Genomic DNA, 19572 nt, shown 5'->3' on the forward strand with positions numbered 1-19572 from the left:
CCAAACGAGCCTATGCTCAAATCGTCAACAAACGCGGAGATTCGCCGGTGGATCTTGCCACGACATAGGATACTTGGATGGTTCGCTATCTCTTATCAGCATGGTAGCTCCGGGCGGTGAGGGTCGGCTTGGGCCAGCCTCTTGTATAGTACTAGTAGTAGCATCTATTTATTCCCAGTTTGATACTAGAAAATGAATGCTACGATGGATATAAGGCTTAATAGGGAGTATTTCAATTGAATTTGCTTCTTTGATTGTTCGTTCAGGCATGATTTCGTAAAATAAAGTAGATATCCTGCGCCAGTTTTTTGTCTTCCGTGACATGCTATGACCGTTCGCCTTGTTGCTCCGAGTAAATGACGAGAAATTTCAGTTTATGTGCATCCCAGATGACTTCTTCTTCTTCTTCTTCCGGTGTATCAGACGCCATGGGTGAAGTGTTTTGAGCGAAAAGTTGTAAAAAAGGAAATTGAGTTGAGTCCAGGCTCAACGAAAGAATGTAAGTCGACCAGTCCAGGTAGGTGGGTGGAACGAAGAGCCGGCTTCAAATGAAGCTGGACTCCTAGGACTGGGAAATTTTGCGGCTAGTCGCCTCGCCGAGCAAGCGGCGACGCTTCTGCTCATCGATCTCAAAAAAGGAGCTCTCTGCAGAGCTCTGTTGGCTGCCAGGCCGAGAGTCGAGAGCGGTGGTAGATTTCATCTTTTTGAGGTTTTTGGTGCGGGCATTGGGGCCCAGGGATCGCACCTCACGGGCAATGCGCTCGAGGAAAGAGCCGGTCTTGGCCGGGTTTGCCTTGGGGATGGGGAAGTAGGGGAGGGGCTTCTCAGCTTCACCCTCGGCTAGACTGGCGTCGATTCCGGAGGAACCGAAACTAATACCAGAATCGGCCTTGCGGTTCTTGTTGCGGTGGGGAGAGCCGCCCTCAGACAAGTAAGAGGGCTCGGTCACCACCAGGCACTCATTAATAAGCTCGTTGACGTGGTCCACGTAGCGCACAAGACAATCATGCAATGGTCCCCACGAGGTAGCCTCGCCTTCAGGTGCACCCTGGACGATAACGGGGTCCAATGCCTCCTTGCCATTGATTGCGACCGCATTGATGTACCGGAAGAAACCATCCCGCTGAGTCTTCAAGTGCTGATAAGTCAAGTGGGGGGGTTGGTGTTCGGGTCTTGTCGGAGACGGGTGGATACAAAGTATTGAGCATGGCGATGTGGTTCACCTTGTTTTGAGGCTCAAGCAGCATATCATTAATGAGAACCTGGATGAGAGGTTAGTCACCAGCGATTTGGATTTTAGTGCAGTTCAAGTGGTACTCACCCAGCGACGCAGGCCAACGTAGATCTGAGTGTACAGGGCGGTCACGGTGCGAGCTTTGGTGTTCATCGAGTGTAACCAAGTCATAACACCAGGATATTTTCCGGCAAATCCCGAGGAATTCGGATTCTCAGCGTCCTCGCGTTTGATACCCAATCGCGTCAGAGCGGCCTCCATTTCCTTCTTCCAACGGGTCTCGAGATCTTTGAGATAATCAATCGCAGTCAGAGCTTGGGGGGAAATCCACACTCTCAAGCTCGGCAGTAAAGCACCGATGCACAAATCCCGTCAGGAAGGAGACAGGAAGTTCGCAGGGTTGAGAGCTCCGGTTCGCGATTTGGTGGCTCATGAGCGAGCGAAAGTCTGCGGCGGCATCGAAAGAGCCGTTGGAGGAGCGAGATGAGTGGGTGGAGGCGGAGTTGCGGGGGAGAAAGCAGTTTCGGGAGAACGAGTGCGAGGGAATGGAGTATTCGTCGGATTACAGTTAAATGTGTACATGTCTCGCAATGGGATCTCATAGGAAGCCGGGTAGCGAAGACAATGATCGAAAATCCAGGTGAGAGCCGCACCATTTGGGCTGTCCAAAGACTGCGGGGAACGAGGAGACATTTTGTCGGATGTGATGGCGGAGGGAAGGCGGAGAGAGAAGGAAGTAGAATGTATGTCTTTCTGATGGTGGAGAAGAATCAAACGGTAGTTCGGACAGCCAGCAGAGCATAAATAACAACGCTCTGTCTGGTCGGAATTGCCGAGGGCTGGGATGATTCAAAACACGCCAAAGGGGTGACTGCGTGTGACGAGAGGGAGGGCAAAAAGAAAGAGGAAAGTGAAAAATAGGGTTGAATAATAATGAGGGCGGGACGGAGAATCAGACGGAGACAGCAGCCATGCTCTGTGTCAAAGTGGCAAGAAAAAAGTGTGGCTGAGGGGGAGGCGGATGTTTGAGATGAATCCGAAGGGCGAAGCGAGGGGGGTCACAAATTGAGAAGCTGTCGTTGGTCGATCACTAGGCAGCTGCAAGATGAGATCTGAAGCAAAGTAACCCAAAATGAAGGTTTGGATTCGGAGGAATTGAAAGTGTCGGAGACTTGCTCTCGAGAGAAAGGAAGTGAAACAGATGTTTCAAGGAACGAAAGGCTGGTAAGGATAGTAAGGATGGTAAAGATGGTAAAGATGGTAAAGATGGCAAAGATGGTAGAAGATTGAAGATGAGGGGAGAGTCAGAGAGCCGGGGGAGGAACAGTTGATTGTTAAACCTCCCACACTCCCACACTCCCACTTTCTCCCACTCTCACACACTCACTCACACTTTCCTCCCCCATCCACTCTGTCAGTCCAGACCACGGTGGATCAGATTGACTGTATCCATTTCCACTTCCATCGGGCCTCTCACGCTTCCCGACTCTGTGGATCCATCGCCCGTTTTTCCGAGGCTCCACCTGCACTCAGCCGGCACCAGGAAGGCGACCGAGGGGGGGGGAAAAGACAACCGTTGGACTTCCGGCCCTCCGGATGGCCCACTGGACCTCCCGTCTAATATCGTCGCTAAACTGAAAGGATTCAATTTTCCTCGCTTGGCTGCATTTTCGAGCCCGAAGCTCTGGGTACTTGCTTTAGCGTCGTCGTCGTGCATCCGCGGCCGCGTCCCTGGATGCTAACCCGTTGAATCCTCAATTTGGGCCCATTCGCCTTCCATTGGGTTTATTAGTATTTTTGGTTTTCATTTTTTAGGTACTTTTGTATGACATTCGCATACGAGGACGGCTTGACTCGTCCTGCATGATACTACTGTACTACCTACGAGTCTACTACTCGTATGGATTGAGGCCGCCCCGACCGTGACGATTGTGTGACAAGCGCGCCAGAGGCGTCCCTCGCAAGCAGACTCGATATGATCCATGTGAACCAGTTCGACAGAGCACAGCGCACAGAGCGCAGAGTCATGCTGTGCAATCCATACGATCAACCTTTTTTTAGGATGTGTCGTCGTCACTCCAAGCCTCGCTGGAGGCGAAACGGTGTCTCTTCAGCAGTGGGGCCGGCGAAAACCCTGTTGCCACTCTCATCTTGACAGCCTCGACTGGGCAAAGACAACAATTGCTACTACTACGTAGTACCTACATACTCGAAGTGTAGAGTATGCAGTACATACGAGTACTCATACACACAGCATCCCCAACTCGATCTATCTTGATTTCATCCACAATAAACAACCGCAATCGGAGGCAATACCCATGGTTCTCGCCGTGTCACCCCGCTCGCGACCCACGGAAACGCACATTTGGTACCTGCGTCGTTTCAGATTCCTCATTCCCACGACGCATCACTTCTCGGTACTCGTCGTACCTTTGCGAATTGACTTCCGACATCATATGTAGAACCTACTCCGTACATGTGCCTGCTTTGACAGTTCATGTCCGATATTGTACATGCCCAGGTACACACTCATAGACATGCAGCCTCGCGCGAATCCTGGCCCGTCACGCTCTCCGTCCTGCATCTGCATCCGCGTGCGATTGTTCCTTACCGGTACGGTGGGAGAGACGAAAATCCTCCCACCTGGAGACAAAAGGCCCCGGCCCTCTTTGCTCGTGGGGGACAGAGACACGACCTTCCAAAAACAGGACAGCGGAGTGGATCTGGCTTCAGCTCCGCAGTACCAGCGATCCCAAAGCCCAGACTGTCCAGGCACGACGATCAACGCTCCTTTCATTGTTCGGTGGATACGTCAGAACCCCTTCGTTCACGAGGGTATTAACACGGGCTAGACGGCGATCATGGCATCATGCCCCTGGAGTACCTGGACACTGGGCTCCCAATTTCCAACCCCTCGGGCCGGATATTAGATTGGGATGAAAGAACGAAGGCCCGTGGTCAGGTTCCCTATCGTATCCCCTTTCCTGCTGGGCAATCTCCGTGCTCGAGGTATCGATTTCAGTATCAAAGAAAATCCGTGTGGGGCGCGGGGCGCCATCCGAATCGCGAATTGGACCTGTGCCATTTCGAAGTCCGGCTCTCCGCGGCCAATAAAGCTGGTATTCTCTGATCCATCCCAATTTTGCGGGTTTTCATCGCAGACCTCTTTTTCCTGGATCAGACCGTCTACATATGTAGGGCTCCATCTCCGATTTGGTTCGACATGAAATTTAAGATTCTTGTCCAATGGAGACACGGTGGGAATCGTGGGTTGGGACTTTCCAGGGTCCGAGGCGAGTCATTACGATAATCGAAGAAAGCTATTGATCTTCATTCGATTTCCCAGATTCAAATGTATAATATGCACAAAAAGGCTCGGTTAAGTATTACTGGGGACATATCCGTACTCCGTGCTATCCATTCTAACGTTCTGTCAAACGTCATCCTTGCCCTCGATGGAGTACACCTCCAATTCGGCGATCATCGTGTGAGCCGGGATTGTAACGCAAATCGGAAAGCCCCCGTAGTCAGGATCGTCGTGCGGCATCATGGCAAAGATCCCACTACGAGTCTCGTCTCCATTCAAAATCCGAAGAGTTCGTAGCTGCCCCGTTTCTTTGTTAGCAACCTGTTTCTCCCGAAAGTGCAAGAAACCGGTGAAGGTGCTAGTCGGCGACAACGATCGAGCTCGGACCTGGAACCCCCAGCCGATCAAAAGGAACTTTGGTCCTCCTAAATGGATGACCATTCCAGCACCAGGTCCAGCCTTTCCGAAAACGAAGCACCGCTCAATTGTCACCTCATAGCCTCCCCAATGTTTGACAACTGGTCTGGAAGGGTCGCTGCCGTCCGCCGCAAGCTCGTCAAAGTGGAACCCGACCGAGGCGTCTGGGCGTGATTGGGCGTCGAGGACGATCTGCGAAACCGATTCGAGGAGTCCATAATGCTTGGTAAATGGATTTGTGGCGGGCTCGAGGGTATCGATTCCGAAAGGCGATACCCCAATGGCCTGGAACGATCCGTACGCAGTCCAGATGCGCCGAGCCCCATAGTCATCACGCCGCTGCTCAGGTATGAACAGCGGCTGGTTGCGGTGCCGATACTTGCGGCACGAGCTAGCGTACTCGTTCAAGTAGACGTCGGGTGCGATGAAGTCCAACGATGAAGCGAACCGTTGCCAAACATCGAGAACATTCGTTGTGCCGCCTCCCGACGGATAATCGCCAGGATAGCCACCGCCCCCAGCAACAATGGGGAAGTCATTGTCACCGTCTTCGCCCACATAGTTTTGCCATACATTTGTATACAGCGGAATAGGATATTGCTGCTTCCCAGCTGCGGCGACATGTTCGAGGTAGTGGGCGTAGTGATAGGCCATAAACAGTTCATCGGTTTGAGGACCTTTACCAAAGACCTGCTTCCCAGGATCCCTGGGATTTACTCTGGGCTTTGAAGTGGATAAGATTGGCCTTGAGATCAACATGAAGGTTATCCCAGTCCTGTGCAAGAAAATGCAGTAGATCCTCAGGCACAGACTCGCGGAATCGCTTCTCTGCTGCGACAGAGCCATCGCGCGAATCACCCAGTAGTCCGGTCTCGTTCTCCACCTGTACCATAACTACTGTCGAATGTTCGCCATCAATGTCTTTGATGTGTTGCAGCAGACGAGCGAATGCTTTTGCATCGGCTATACGTCCCTCATCGTGGAAGATAGACAACACATCACCGGTCTTCAAGACTCCCCCGGCCTTTCTCAACTTCGCTCGAGGGAATCTCTTTGTGTTGGTTTTTATCCATGGAGGAACGTAGGTGGAAATGCCTTGAGAAAAGGTTAGTAGGAAGTCATATAGTTGCTGCTTGCAATAAGGGCTCATAACACACCGTTTTTAAACGACCCAAACCAGAGCAAAACGAGATGTAGCCCATGTTTTCTCGCACCCAGTATAGCTTTATCCAGTTCGGCGAAGTTGAATTGATCCTCGACTGGCTCAATATCTTCCCAGGTGACACATCCCAGAACTGTATTAATGTTGGTATCTACCAGCTTCTGCCATACTGTATCCATGAAGGCCCCAGAGGTCATGGAAGAATTCTGCAGTTCTGCAGCCAGAGCAAGAAACGGGCGGCCATGAACCACCAGCTGCTGGGTGTCGCCGACCTTGCGGAGGTGTGGGATCTTCGGAGAGAGAGTCATGGTTTTTCTAATTTTAATATGTCCGCGGTTGAAGTCACGAGATAGAGCACAAAAGAACTTGGAAGAATTGATCGAATAGCCAGACCACACGACTCCGACTGGTGTCTTCTTATACCCGCGATATATTCCTCTCCCCCTCATCAACCCCGCCATCACAGTACAGCCTGTGGCACCATGCCGGATAATACTTGATCATAACGCGATCTGGCTCCATCAGGATGCTCATCAGAACGGGATTCAGGTGGGATGATTGGGCGATATCCCGCTGGGACCATTGGGAAGGGCTCAAAGTGCATCCCCCGCACGGAGCGATAGGTATCATGACATGCGGGATTGGCTAACTATGATTGGCCGACATCCCGCATCCAAAGACACGACACCTCTCCGCAAACGCTTTTCCTGATCTGGCAGAAACCCGGGGTAAATAGCAACTACTGAGACCAGGAGATGAATGGGGAGATATCTACTTCGCCTCGTGTATAAATAGAGGCTTTGGACTGGGGGTAAGACTACTTCCCTGTCCGCGGCTTCAGCAAACCGATACCTACCTTGTTGGTAAACAATCAGCTACCTCCTCGTTTCTTCGTAATATGAAGGATATTAAGACTCCCAAAGCCGATGAGGCCTCGGCATCTCACGCAGAGTTCTCATCTCTTCCCAGGCTGACGGCTTCAAACATACCCGAGGTCACTTGGTGGAAGCATCCTGGACTGAGGAGGCTATACCTGATGATGCCAATCTTGTTTCTAGGTAAAGATATCAACTAATCAATTGACCATTGAGTATCGTTGCTGAGACTCCCAGGTTCTTCCACAAATGGATACGATGGCTCGCTATTAAATGGATTGCAAACAATGACGCCTTGGCAAGACTGTGAATATGGCCCAGCTGCATCAACATCGTGACATGCTAACGGTCAGGCAGATTTCGGTAATCCAGGTGGCTCGACACTGGGCCTTTTCACGGCAATCCAAAACATCGGTGGGGTTTGTGCACTATTAATTGGTATTTTCTTCTTTAAACTCCCCTATCATGATGGGGTACATTAGCTGAAAGGCCTGACAGCTTCCTATGTGGCCGACTTCTTTGGACGAAAGACCGGCGTTGTCATCGGCCTACTTGTTCTTTTTGTAGGAACAATCATTCAAGTCGTACCGTCCGTCAACTCAAGCATGTTTCTTGCGGGTCGCTTCTTAGTTGGGCTTGGGTAAGCTGACTCTCCCTGGAAGCTAGATCTGATAAACTAACTCGAGAAGATCAAACGTGACCCAGGGATCTGCGCCTCTACTTATAACCGAACTTGCCCATCCTCAGCACCGTGGCAAGCTAACTACCATGTACAACACTCTGTGGTATGTCGGGGCAATAATCGCGGCTTGGACGGTGTTTGGGACAATCAAGTATACATCGGAAGCATCATGGAGAATACCGGTCGCCATGCAGGCAGCCATGCCTGCCATTCAGTTTTTGGGCATATGGTTTGTCCCTGAAAGCCCCCGTTGGCTTTGTGCGAATAATCGCTCTGAGGAGGCCTTTGAAATATTAGTGAAGGTAAGGAATACCGAAAGCCTTTCAGTAATGGGATAACCAACATGCTTCAGTATCATGCCAATGGCGACAGAGACGACACTTTCTGCGCGTTTGAGTTCCATGAAATACAGGAAACAATACGTATGGAGAAGGAGAATTCGAAAAACGGCTGGCCTGTCCTTGTGCAGACACCAGGAAATCGCAAACGACTCCTACTTATTCTATTGGTGTCATTTTTCTCGCAGTGTTCGGGCAACGGTCTGGTGTCATATTATTTACATGACATCTTAAGCTCCGTCGGAATCGAGTCCTCTTATGACCAGTCCGTCATCAATGGTGGTTTGACAATCTGGTGCTTTTTAGTGTCAATTTGCTGCTCTGCCTTCCTTGTCGATGTCCTAGGTCGACGATTGCTTTTCCTGATTGCTGGCTTCGGCATGCTGATTACATTTAGCATTTGGACAGGGTAAGTGACTGCAATTGCCCCAATATGAGGTGGAAATCGCTGACTAGGTGATAGTTGCTCAGCAGTATATGCGCAAACTGGCAACAAAAGTGCCGGAAGCGCAGTCATTGCTATGATATTTCTCTTTTATGGAGTCGCCGGATTCGCCTGGCCCGGATTGACAGTTGCGTATCCCGCTGAAATCCTTCCTTTCAGCATCCGAGCCAAAGGTCTTGCCGTTACTATGGCTGCAACGGCCTTGTCGTCTGTCTTCAACCAATATGTCAATCCGATTGGTCTTGAGTCATTGAAGTGGCGATTTTATTTCGTGTATATTGCGATTCTGGTCATTGAGTGTCTTTGTATCTGGTTCCTATTTGTGGAAACAAAGGGCCCGACACTAGAGGAGATTGCAGAGCTGTTTGACGGGGAACATGCCAACGTCGCTGGTAACGAAGGGCGTACACATGATCAGGAGACCAAGTCAGTGGAGCCATGAAATGACCGTAATTTCGTGTTACCGTTTGTGCTCATTCCAGCCGGTCTGAGCATCGACAAAGCATCGCTTGCAAATTTTCCTCGCTCTGCAAGATCAGATGAAGCCGGTGTATTTATCTCTCCACCAATGGGAATCGCATGTTGAAGAAGAAACTTTACTGTCCATTGGTCCACAGTGTATGTTCGGTCCATTGACTGCATGCATACTTTCTGGAAGGTGAACAGCCGCTCCATCTAATCCCACATTAGCCTTTTGCCCCCCAATATTCTCCAAGGGGGATATGATCGCACCATAAGGTCTACTCCCTGCCAGTATCCTTTCAGTTTGAGAAGTATCTCAAAGTTGAAATAGAGTCGTGTTCGCGCATCGAGAAGTTCATTTTGACTGCCAAGCAGAAGTGTATGAAGCAAGACTGACGATGAAACCACAGTCATATGCGCTACAATTAGGTAGACTGCTCCACAGTCTGGCGTTTCGTGTGAAATCTTTAATAAGTCACTGAAAGACGTAGCATGATACTTGCAACGAGCAACGAAGATGGCTCGGCTGGGAGTCTCGGCAAGTTTCATGTCAAGATATGGAAAGTAAAGAAGAGTTGAATAATGATGATAACCTAGGTGAAGAGCCACGAATGCCTGCGCTAGACCAAGCTCCGTATGTTGTGTTAGATTCCTGGTGTTGAAGTGGAGACTGGCTGGCAGCTCTCGAAGAAAGTGGTCAAATTCTTGTGCAAGCTCAGTCGTGGTCGCCTCAGCCTCGTGTTGGTCTAGAGCCTCTTCTGCCAGCTTCTGGTGCAGAATTTGAATGTGGCCGAATATTCGAGCGAGAATAACCATGTATCCCCACAAGCCTCGACGAAGCTGGGATCGATTTTCCATTCTTTCTCCGGGAACTAGCTTCCAGAAGTCAATTTCTGGCATTGGGAGATTATGCTGTTGGTTATGCATCTGTCGTGGTAGGTCTAAACCGGCAGAGGACCATTGATCAATCATATACAAGGACCACCAAGTTCGAATCTTTATCTCCCTTGTTATACTGTCATCCGTTACGTCGGGTTTCGGCAGATGCAGTATATGCGCCATTCGAAATGCGACGCCTGTCATGAATTTTAGAATTGGTTCCTCCACAGCGTCGTGTGGGTTTATCTCACCAAAAAATATAGCCTCTCCGGCTGACTCGCCTTCTGTTCCACACAGGTTGCCGACGAGGATGCTCGCATGTATGTTATCAAGAGAAACATGATCAATGTTCATTTTCAAAAGATGCTTCGCCGCTGAAAAAAAGCTATTCGTTTGATGACGTGTTTCTTGGTCGTCCGCAAACCTGTGATAGAAAGAGAAGTCAGTATACTACCAGTAGACTCAGTCAGTTGTAAGGTCTGATAGTCCATCTCTATGACCTACCGCGCTGCCAGTGCCATAACGCCATAAAGTACCGCCATCGGCAAGGCTCCCTCGCGCACTCTTTTCCTCAGGAGTGAGGGGTGAAACAGAGAATGAGGTTTGTCATGGATGAATCGTAAGTAAAGGTCGACCAAATTATCTCGAGTGCCTTTGGTTACATCCTGGCTTTGTAAATGAGAATCAGCCGCGCTAGGTGATGTACATATCGGGTACGGCAATAAAGAGCGCTGAGGTCCTTTTGGCTGGTAGGACAAAGAGCAGTGCTTCCCTTGCTTCAAGCACAGTTGGCATGCGCTCCTTACCCCCGCAAGCCCCGCAATGCATCGCCGCTTGCCAACTCTGCATTGCGAACAGGATGTGGGAACCTTCATCGATTTGGGTTAGTGATAATTTTGAGTACTAGTAACTTGTAAGTTTAGTAACTAGTAGCATGAGATGAAGTGCTAAATGGCAGAACGCAGCTTCTATAGCACTAGTCAAGCAACGTGACCGCCTACCTTAAGGGTCCCCGGGATCGGCAGAAAAGACAATCTTATCTCACGGTAGTTTCAAGGTCCACTGGGAATCTCAACTTTTCCAAGCTTCATGCGACAGCTTCCCGAGGCCCAAAGAAAAACCTTGTTGCGCCATGGGGAATGGCCCACTTGAGCGAAAGCTCGAATTTGAGAAGCGCAACCAAGATCTGGTAAAGCTACCCAAGTGTAAGCGATTTATCTCCTCTCGCCAACCCAAACCACAGCCAATACCATCAGCGCGGAATTAACAGTCTTGATCCTGCAGATGCAAAGGTGGAAAAGCGTCCAATCCCTCATGCCCCTGTCGCGTCGCCATATGCGGGCCCGTCCGTGCCTAAAGTCGTCTACGTTTCTAGCAACACCCCATTCATGAGTGCCGTGAAGCGCGTCCAGAAATTACTCCGACAAGCCGAGAAACGCGCCACAGCCAAGATTAGCCTCGAGGATACGCGCAAAACAGAGAAACAGAAGCTCGCGGAATTGGCTAATTCTGCTGAGCAGCGGGAGGAGGTCTTTGTCAAGGCTACCGGGCGGGCAATCGAAAAGGTGCTCAACGTGGGGAAGTGGTTCGAAGAAAAAGAATCAGAATACTCGGTCCGCGTGAATACTGGAAGTGTCCTTGTCGTGGATGATGTGGTTGAAGATGAGGAGCGAAAAAGAAAAGCTCGCCCAGAAGGAACAGAAGCAAAATGATACAACCAAAACCGAGCCTGAGCAAGGCATTGCGAAGTCTGACGCGAAGAAGCGTAAACGACAAGAGAAGCCCGAGGCTTCCGATGATTATGAGTTACCCGAGACGCGAACCCGATGGATTAAAATGGTTGAGGTCGCCATCAGCCTCAAGTGAATTGACTGCGAAGGGTATGGTAGAGATGGCTGCGACGTGCAATGCCATACCTTGCTAGTGTCACACTCCATATTATCGCCCTGAAGGTACTGAAAGACACTGCGATCAGGCGATATGCCATCGTGGATTCCATTGTTCGTACGGATCAGCACCATCAATGACCTTTCGACCGTTTTCTACAAATGCACCGAGATGCATCGTCTTCACCGCCACGCATTTACAAAAACATGCATACAAACCTCGTTTTGAAACATTCAGACGAAATTACAAGGATTATTCGCCGAGCCGATTTCCTCACATCCACTTACCGGCTCCTTGAGATTAATTTCCATGGATGAACACACAATGATACCCATACAATGCCACTCAATAGACTGCAGAATAGTCTGTCTGAATGAAAGATCAATTGATTGAACAAGATTAACATGAAGTATCCATATTTCCAGAACCATCATCTATAAACACTCCGAAATATACAAAATAGAGATCATCTCCTATCCAGTCACAATGACAAGAATCTAATCTACACGCTGCGAGTCTGGCACGCAGGCCCAGCTGCAACCATATCGTTTGAACGGCAAGGGACGCATCTTCTCTCCAGAAGCCCTTGGCCGTTTCATGCCATTTTCGTGGGGAGTGCAATCCCACCACTCCATCCATTCCGCACGACGACTCACAAACTCCCGCTGACACATTGAACAATACCACCCTCCGTCTGCACGGACGCCTTGCGCTAGACTGAGCAACGGAATCACAAGTGATGGAAATTCGAGCTTTTCCTCCTCCGTGATGAAATCGAGGCCCGGGAGTTTCCATAGGGCTCGAAGAGATAATTCGCGTAAAGATGGAGCATTTGTCGGTGCTGTCTGTTGTGTTTTTGCTAGCCTGGAGGATGGGGTATTTCCGATAGGCTTGCCATCCATATTGTACAAGGTTGTAGGACCTGTTGCTACGTGGATAGCGGTCCAGGCATCATCGGGTGGAGTGCCCTCGTATTCTGTGAAGGTAGCTTGGGTTTGCGGAAGCTTCTCATCCCCTTTGTCGTCGTCTTTATCGTCATCGTCATAATTGCCGTCGTTCTTTTCGTTCTGACTTTCACCAGAGTTACAATGCCACTCGGCGATATCGGCATCTTCAATTGAAAGGAAGGGATTCGGGCGTGGCGTAAAGTGTTTGAGCTCTCCCTTTTGAAGAAGAACTAGCAGCTCCCACGGGAGATGAGAGAGCCGATTGACGGATAGGTTCAGAACTTGGAGTGCGGTGAGATCCCGGATTGTGCAGGGAATAGATGTGAGCTTGTTATTACGCAAGCTAAGTACCCTGAGATCCTTCAGCTCAAAGAGCTCTCTGGGAAGCGTGGCAAGGGAATTATTAGGAAGATATATGCGCAGAAAAGGCCGAAGCGAGAAGTAAGCATTCTCTGATATCGGAGGTTCTCGCATGGAGGGAAGCTTCGTCAAATGCTGAAGTGATTGAAGCATATCTATGGGAATAGTCCTCATGTTGAAATTCCTGGAGAACCAAGTTAGGTAGGAGGAACGTGAAGGCTTTGATATCCGGAGAAACTTACCCCAGGTCGATACTCTCCTCGCCCTTTTCAAGACAGTCATTGACCACTTTTCTCGCAAAGCGATGCTCTTCTGACTCTTCAGTTCCATTCACGACAATTTGACGGGGCAGGGCAGGGATTGGTACCGGGCCTCTCGAGAAAGGCAGGTCAGTAGGAGCTCTTCCTGGTGCACGAGGATCCAACACCGTCTTTAAGAGATCCTCTCCCCAGGCTGGCGAATCTTCGGAGGTCAAAAGAGACTCGGCTCCGGACTCATCACTACCCATCCAGACACCACTGTCCACATTGCGTTTTTCCTTGAAATCGGCCCTCTTCCGCTTCGGATCCTGAACTTGCTCTCCCCACCAGGTTCCTCGATATCGACGCTTGCGTCCCCCCGCGCCAGGTACCGGCGCATTATAATTCTCTAGTCCAGACGCAGGGATATCATCACTAGAAAAGAGCGCCGGGTCACTGGAAGGCTGGCTCGAGCGGTCATCGAAACGCGACAGTCGGCGCGACTTGCGAAAAGATGATGCGACCGATACTGGTGCCGATGGGTTTGCGCGTGCTGGGGAACGATGTCTCAGCCGTCGTGGTGGGGGGAGAGGAACTTCGTTATCCATTGCGGCGAGTAGGGGTGCCCCTTAGACGAACAAGTCCTCTATGCTCTCCAGAGTTCCTCAGGAATGTGCTTGGCAGGTGAAATGACGCGGGAGGCTCGCGGGTGCGACACGTGGTGGAGCCGCCGCAGATGTCAACAACGCGCAAACCGAACAAATCCAACGTCCAGTGAAAGGAAGAGCTCGTCAATTGGGCACCCAGGACGTACTGGGATAACAAGGTTAAGTCTGGCGCCTGTCAAAGCCAGAGCTGAGATAAGATCAGATCAAACGACAGCCTGCCCGAAGTGGCAGACGCGTGGGTGCACGGGCATCAGTCAACCGCGGAGGCCACGGCAGGCTGGCAGATCCACCAAGGAATGTTGGATCGACATGATCTTCGCTATCTACTCCGTACCATCAGTAAATCTACAATTGACTCTTGTCTGTACATCAAGGATACATGGATTATTTTATCTTGGAAAAAAGAATAATGTGTCTCATTTCATGTCAAGTGTCCAAGATCGGGGTTTTAACCCACGAAGGCGTATCCAGATAGCATCAAACCGATTCAGGCGTGATCTCGCTCAGGTGTCCGCCGAACTTGAGAGTACCAGACAAATATAGACAAGAAGAAGAGAAGGTAAAAAGTATAAATATAAAAGGGGGGGGTGAGAAGTAAAACAACATCAACTCGTGTCCACAAAGTCGTTATAAATGGGGTATTTGAGAAAGATTCAACGTAAAGCCGTTTCCGTTCCGAATCGGATTCTCCAGCCAACCGGAGGATCAAAAAAGTGAAAGAAGAATAGAAAATTATAGGTCCAATAAAGGTTGTACCTCGGCTTTCTACTGGAGATGAACGGCGGAAGTAAAAGGAGATCCAGACATAGTTCGCCTCCCTTACATTCAATGTAAACAATCGATATCGTTGACACTAGGTCTCTGATATCAAACGATTGCCGGGAGGGTGGATCATTGACTGATATCTCATGGTATCGCGTCCGCGATTACAGGGCCAGGCCCATAATCAGCGCGAAAGATCCGGCACCCAGAACTGCCGGCATGGTGGCGGCGACGTTGACTGCAGCTCCTGTCTTGGTAGCCGATGCGGCAGACTGAGTTGCGGTCGAGGTCGCGGTCACCAGGGGAGTGGAGGTGGCCGGGAAGGTGCTCATGCTGGAGCTGGGAGTGGCAGTGACCGAGTTCACTCGGACCAAGGTCTTGGTAATAGTCGTGGTCGACTGGGAGGTGGTGTCATCGGCGGCAGCAACATGGGCCGCGGCAATGCAGAGGAAAGAGGTGATCAGAGAGCCGAACTGCATTTTGGCGATTGTCAAGGATGCGATGCGATTTTGCGTATGCGGCACTGAGTGTAATGGAAGAGAAAGTCTTGAAGAAGACGAAGGTAATAGTAGGTCGTTGGGGAAGAAGGCGCGACACTATCGTGGATTGGTGAAACAGTTCCGAAAGAGATTCTGTTTCGAATATGTTTTGAATCTTGAGGGCAAACGAGTGGGACTCAAAAAGACAAAGGAGTAAAAAGAATGTGTGAGATAGAGATAGAGTGAGAGTGAGAGAGAGAGAGTGTGTGAGAGAGAGTGTGTGTGTGTGAGAGCGCGGCTCAAGGTGGATGACAGGATGTATAAACGAGTGACTGGGTGGGAAACGAATGACTGGGGTGAACAAATTCTTCAGTGGCGCCAACAGAGGGGGAAAGAGGAGAGAGTATGACAGGGTGTGGCATGCGCCCTAAATACACGAAGGCCCAACGAGCCAGTCGAACCTGGGGAAAGGGTCATTTCACACTTCAGGGCCCTGTGGCGCCCAAATTGAGGGCTTCTATTGATTTTTTTGCGCTACGGATTCCTCCTATTGGTCCGGGTAGCACGCGGTTCCTGGGACTATGGACCGGCCTAAGATCGAACTATGGAGCAATACTCCGTAATGGTAGCCCGAGACTAGTACGAGTAGTAGTTAGTAGCAACAGTCTGCCAAGAAAAACACGAACAGGGTCTCATTGCCGCACAGACTTGTCGAGGTTGCAAGGGACTCTCTCAAAGGGATGTCAACACCCAACCGAGTAGATGATAGACACTGGACATTGGACGAGTTGCTGCAAGTGAATGCAGTATGACTACATCGAGCCTCGCTCTTAGAGATTATCCTTTAGGGCTACGTGGACAGTCAAATCATGGACCTCGTACTCCGTACGAGTACCTATATCCAATCGGATCTCGTAGGGGTCGGATCCGATGGTGTCGGGAAACAAAGAACAAGCACGTCCGCAACGGTACCTGGCCACATGTACAATACGAAATTCTTCGCCCCTCCCCCCCTAAATATTCCACTGGCTCTCGTGCTCGTTCTTGGGTTGCCCTAGACTCCAATGGGGCAGATGGAGCAGATGGAGACATGGCGACCAACTAGTACATATACACGGAGTAGGTTCATCCCCTAACGGCCAACACGAACCGCTTGGGCCCAGCTGAAACCCGTTGGCCGTGAGATTGTGTTTCCCATAGACGCTGTCTTCCTGAAATGAGGATTGGCTCGCAGCATGATGCAGCAGGTGCTATCCTGGACTCTTTGGCTTGTTGGGGCTGGCTCCCCCCCCCCCCCCCCCAAAAAAAACAAGAAACAAAGGACTGTGCGACCCCTGGCGTCATGGATGCAGGAACGGACAGCACGGATCTCGTAGGGTTGGCCGGTGATGATTTGCCCCCCCGGAGGGTAAGAATCGACCGGGCCTTGGAAAAAAATGCTTCGATGCTCATCGAAGGGCTGAGAGGCGACGATCGTATTGGCCAGAACCGGGGGTTAACCGAGATTGGCTCAAATTTTGTCTCATTTTGCCTCGCTCGGGTGGTGTTGGCCGACACGAGAGTGGACAGGTGGGCAAGGTGGGCAAGGTGGAAATGGGTAGACTCAATTCGTTTGATTATTCCCGGGCTTGGCAGAGCTACCCTCCACCAATCAACGGTCTGTGCCTGAACGAAGCCCATGGGTTCCTCCCGGAGGCCCACTACTATAGAGATCGCCTAGTCAACCTTCCATTTGAGGTCTTATAGTGCCCGTTCGTGAGAGTCTGGGGGGGATCGAGAACTTCGCTGATCATTGTCAAGATTTTCAGCCTGACAAAAGTGTGCCTTGCAGCAATCATCGAGTTTAACGGAGTTTGTAGGGAGTATGGCATGCGAAATTTGCAGCGACTCGGACCACAGCCGGAATCTTGGCAACTGCAGTAAGCATCTCACCCAGAATGGGTGCTCCGACTTCAACCGATAGAGTCAAACAACACGAAGCCTGCATTTTGCAGGTTGGGACCGATGATCTGTACAACACCGGACACCGCTTCTTCCGGGCCGCGGCCCGAATATTTCCAAGACTCGTCGGAGTACGGAGGAAGCTAAACGGAACCCTCCATCCTTAACAACAGCCCCCAGAGTACCGTAGGTAGGCATACATATAGACCGTACGGTGTACGAAAATTTAGGCTGAGTAGCATGGCAGGTACGGAGTATAAATCGTTGCTACATATGTATGTATAGTGTTACACGAAGAGGCCTCAGAGCGGGGGAAATGAGCAGCCAAATAATTGGAAGGAAGCCAGAGAGCCAGTCAAATGCCTCGAATTGTCGCCCTAGTCCCATTCTGGGAAAGCTAGGAGGTCTACGGAGTACAGAGTTAAGCTACCGAAGATGTCTCCAATTGTCCCCTAGATGGCCATTCTTTTGATGCACGAAAGAGCTGTTCTTGCCTATCAGGCATTACCCGGGTATTTGATGAGAAAGGCCGAGTCAAACAATAATGAGTTTGTGACCTTATAACGAGCGTAATCCATCGCCCAACACAACCTTAGGAACCGCCATCACTCAGCAGTTGCATCGCCAATTAGGATATGTCGGTCGATGAGGCTATCTAGATATTTGTTCGTCAGAATTCCCTTCACGTTTTGCTCCCACTCTACCTAGTCAGCCTCTCCGGTATACTTCTTTTCACTATTTCGTAACTTGATGGTACTGTCAGGCAAATTGGTCGCCTGTCAGTAATTGATGGGTCTCGCTTTAATTGTGCCAGCGTTCTTCCACTCAGCGCTGATTTGCTCCATCGTGAGAGAGTTGTTGTTTGCTACACCTGCACTAACACCGACTTGATTCACGTCTCTAGCGTTACCCGCAGCGTTACCCGCAGCGTTGGATTCTCTTGGCAATGTATATCTAGGTAGTGGACTAGTTAGTAGGTATGTGTACTACTCGTCAACAACTAATTCGTCCCCTTTAAGTTCCGAGCTTCTCTGTGACACTGCCGAAACGTGGAGAATACCAACTACTACTACATCGCTTTGAAAATCTGCAACGAGAATGATATCAGACTCAGACCTCGGGATGTCTCTAGGTAGGATTGGCCTAATTCAGTTCAACGGCCTAATTTTGAACCTGAAGATACGACCGGTCTCTGTAATTCTAATAGTACTAATATAGCATATATTCCACTGCCTTGAAGTCGAACTACTAGTACAGAACTTGAGACTCAAAGGTATTGGACTTCACCAGTTCATGTTGTTTATATAACCAGTCGATCAGGTGCCTTCGATTTCGCAGAACGAAAAAGCCCAGTCACAAAAAGGGCCAAAGTATCGCATGCTGAAGCCGACAGAAACTGTAAGCAATAATACCGTTGATACCCATCTCGCCATGCCTGCTAAGAGAAAATGGCGAGCTTTCGGTGACCCGTCGATGCGACTAGCATATATACATTGAAAATTGGGCGTCCGTCAGCTTTCTCATAAGAGCAAAGCTTTCCAGTTATAAACCCAAGTAGCTGCCAGCCCAAGTGTTTCAAGGTCGTCAAAAACGCTTCACAAAATGTAATGATTATATCGTACAAAACACTCCCCCGCCTTTCGATTTGGTCATGTTCGCATGAACCTCGGGCATCCCAGCACAAACGCCAGTGACTGTCAAGTTTATTGGCGCATAGGCTTCAAGGGGCTTTGACGAGGAAGCATCATAGGAGGGCCGCGGGCACGGAGCCAGGCATCGTTGCGGGGTCCATCAGTACGGATCACGCTGCCGATGGACATGAATAGTCTGTAGATTAGAAGCACCTTGGTTAGCCTGCTATTGACAAAAAGCAATGCACATCGCAAGAAACGAGGGCGTCAAGAAAGGTATAGAGGGCACGGCGGAACATACCCAAAAGTGGCACCGGAGCCCAACATGTACTTGCCCAGTGTCCGCATGACACCGTTAGGGCCGGCACCGTACTGGAAGATAGTGACAGTTCCTGCAATTCATGAGCTGACTGAAAAGAAGTGTAATTCCCATTTGGATTAGATTCCAACTTACCGATAATGAAGCCCATGATTCCACCGACAGCTAAAGGTGGAGAATCACGTCAGTTGGACGCAGCTCTTGTACTTCGCGCTTGCAGCAGATACATACTGGAACCCATCAGACCACCCATTTTCACTAATATATGAGTTAGCTTATGCTTTATAGAAGCATTTTTCTGCATTTCAGAGCAGCTTCCTAGGCGGATTGTATGGGCCACTTACTCTTGTCAAAGGTCGAAGGACCGGCAGCACCTCCGCCAGGGGCAGGACCTGCGACAACGGGCATTGTGGAGTAATTTCAGAGAGGCGGTATCGAACAGAGAATGGGTATCAAGCGAGCAGGAGCTCAAAGGCGGATGAGGCGAAGTTTAATGATGTGAATGGGATTCGGAGAAGCTGCTTTTTCTCCTCAGCGC

The 19572-nt window shown here is 50.1% G+C and overlaps 9 protein-coding genes across 9 annotated transcripts; 2 read left to right on the forward strand and 7 right to left on the reverse strand.

Annotated features, from left to right (window-relative positions):
• Positions 1-562: 562 nt before the first annotated feature.
• N7509_008705 (uncharacterized protein) lies at positions 563-1927 on the reverse strand (the record flags this gene model as incomplete). Its single annotated transcript, XM_056633342.1, has 4 exons — positions 563-1138; positions 1224-1262; positions 1322-1521; positions 1801-1927. 4 exons carry the CDS (start codon positions 1925-1927, stop codon positions 563-565), a joined length of 942 nt encoding a protein of 313 aa, XP_056483962.1.
• A 2740-nt stretch (positions 1928-4667) lies between these two features.
• Positions 4668-5612, reverse strand: N7509_008706 (uncharacterized protein; the record flags this gene model as incomplete). The annotated part of the gene is made up of 1 exon (XM_056633343.1): positions 4668-5612. One exon carries the CDS (start codon positions 5610-5612, stop codon positions 4668-4670), a length of 945 nt encoding a protein of 314 aa, XP_056483963.1.
• Positions 5613-5637: 25 nt separating this feature from the next.
• Positions 5638-6428, reverse strand: N7509_008707 (uncharacterized protein; the record flags this gene model as incomplete). Its single annotated transcript, XM_056633344.1, has 2 exons — positions 5638-6053; positions 6116-6428. 2 exons carry the CDS (start codon positions 6426-6428, stop codon positions 5638-5640), a joined length of 729 nt encoding a protein of 242 aa, XP_056483964.1.
• A 926-nt stretch (positions 6429-7354) lies between these two features.
• On the forward strand, positions 7355-8902 carry N7509_008708 (uncharacterized protein; the record flags this gene model as incomplete). The annotated part of the gene is made up of 5 exons (XM_056633345.1): positions 7355-7414; positions 7478-7635; positions 7685-7979; positions 8030-8424; positions 8479-8902. Coding segments are annotated over 5 exons (1332 nt in total), but the record flags the coding sequence as incomplete, so codon positions are not given.
• Positions 8903-9135: 233 nt separating this feature from the next.
• Positions 9136-10155, reverse strand: N7509_008709 (fungal specific transcription factor domain-containing protein; the record flags this gene model as incomplete). Its single annotated transcript, XM_056633346.1, has 1 exon — positions 9136-10155. One exon carries the CDS (start codon positions 10153-10155, stop codon positions 9136-9138), a length of 1020 nt encoding a protein of 339 aa, XP_056483966.1.
• A 778-nt stretch (positions 10156-10933) lies between these two features.
• N7509_008710 (ribonuclease P subunit p20 family protein) lies at positions 10934-11667 on the forward strand (the record flags this gene model as incomplete). Its single annotated transcript, XM_056633347.1, has 3 exons — positions 10934-11006; positions 11086-11453; positions 11494-11667. The coding sequence occupies 3 exons, from the start codon at positions 10934-10936 to the stop codon at positions 11665-11667; spliced, it is 615 nt and encodes a 204-aa protein (XP_056483967.1).
• A 518-nt stretch (positions 11668-12185) lies between these two features.
• Positions 12186-13842, reverse strand: N7509_008711 (leucine-rich repeat domain-containing protein; the record flags this gene model as incomplete). Its single annotated transcript, XM_056633348.1, has 2 exons — positions 12186-13179; positions 13238-13842. 2 exons carry the CDS (start codon positions 13840-13842, stop codon positions 12186-12188), a joined length of 1599 nt encoding a protein of 532 aa, XP_056483968.1.
• Positions 13843-14828: 986 nt separating this feature from the next.
• Positions 14829-15143, reverse strand: N7509_008712 (uncharacterized protein; the record flags this gene model as incomplete). Its single annotated transcript, XM_056633349.1, has 1 exon — positions 14829-15143. The coding sequence occupies one exon, from the start codon at positions 15141-15143 to the stop codon at positions 14829-14831; it is 315 nt and encodes a 104-aa protein (XP_056483969.1).
• A 3644-nt stretch (positions 15144-18787) lies between these two features.
• On the reverse strand, positions 18788-19442 carry N7509_008713 (MGR2/ROMO1 family protein; the record flags this gene model as incomplete). Its single annotated transcript, XM_056633350.1, has 5 exons — positions 18788-18911; positions 19017-19107; positions 19170-19199; positions 19266-19292; positions 19379-19442. 5 exons carry the CDS (start codon positions 19440-19442, stop codon positions 18788-18790), a joined length of 336 nt encoding a protein of 111 aa, XP_056483970.1.
• Positions 19443-19572: the final 130 nt, after the last annotated feature.

The sequence above is a fragment of the Penicillium cosmopolitanum genome (assembly GCF_028827165.1).
Source record: "Penicillium cosmopolitanum strain IBT 29677 chromosome Unknown utg000009l:1.0-9042332.0:1.0-9050551.0, whole genome shotgun sequence".
In the NCBI taxonomy this organism is placed as follows: domain Eukaryota; kingdom Fungi; phylum Ascomycota; class Eurotiomycetes; order Eurotiales; family Aspergillaceae; genus Penicillium; species Penicillium cosmopolitanum.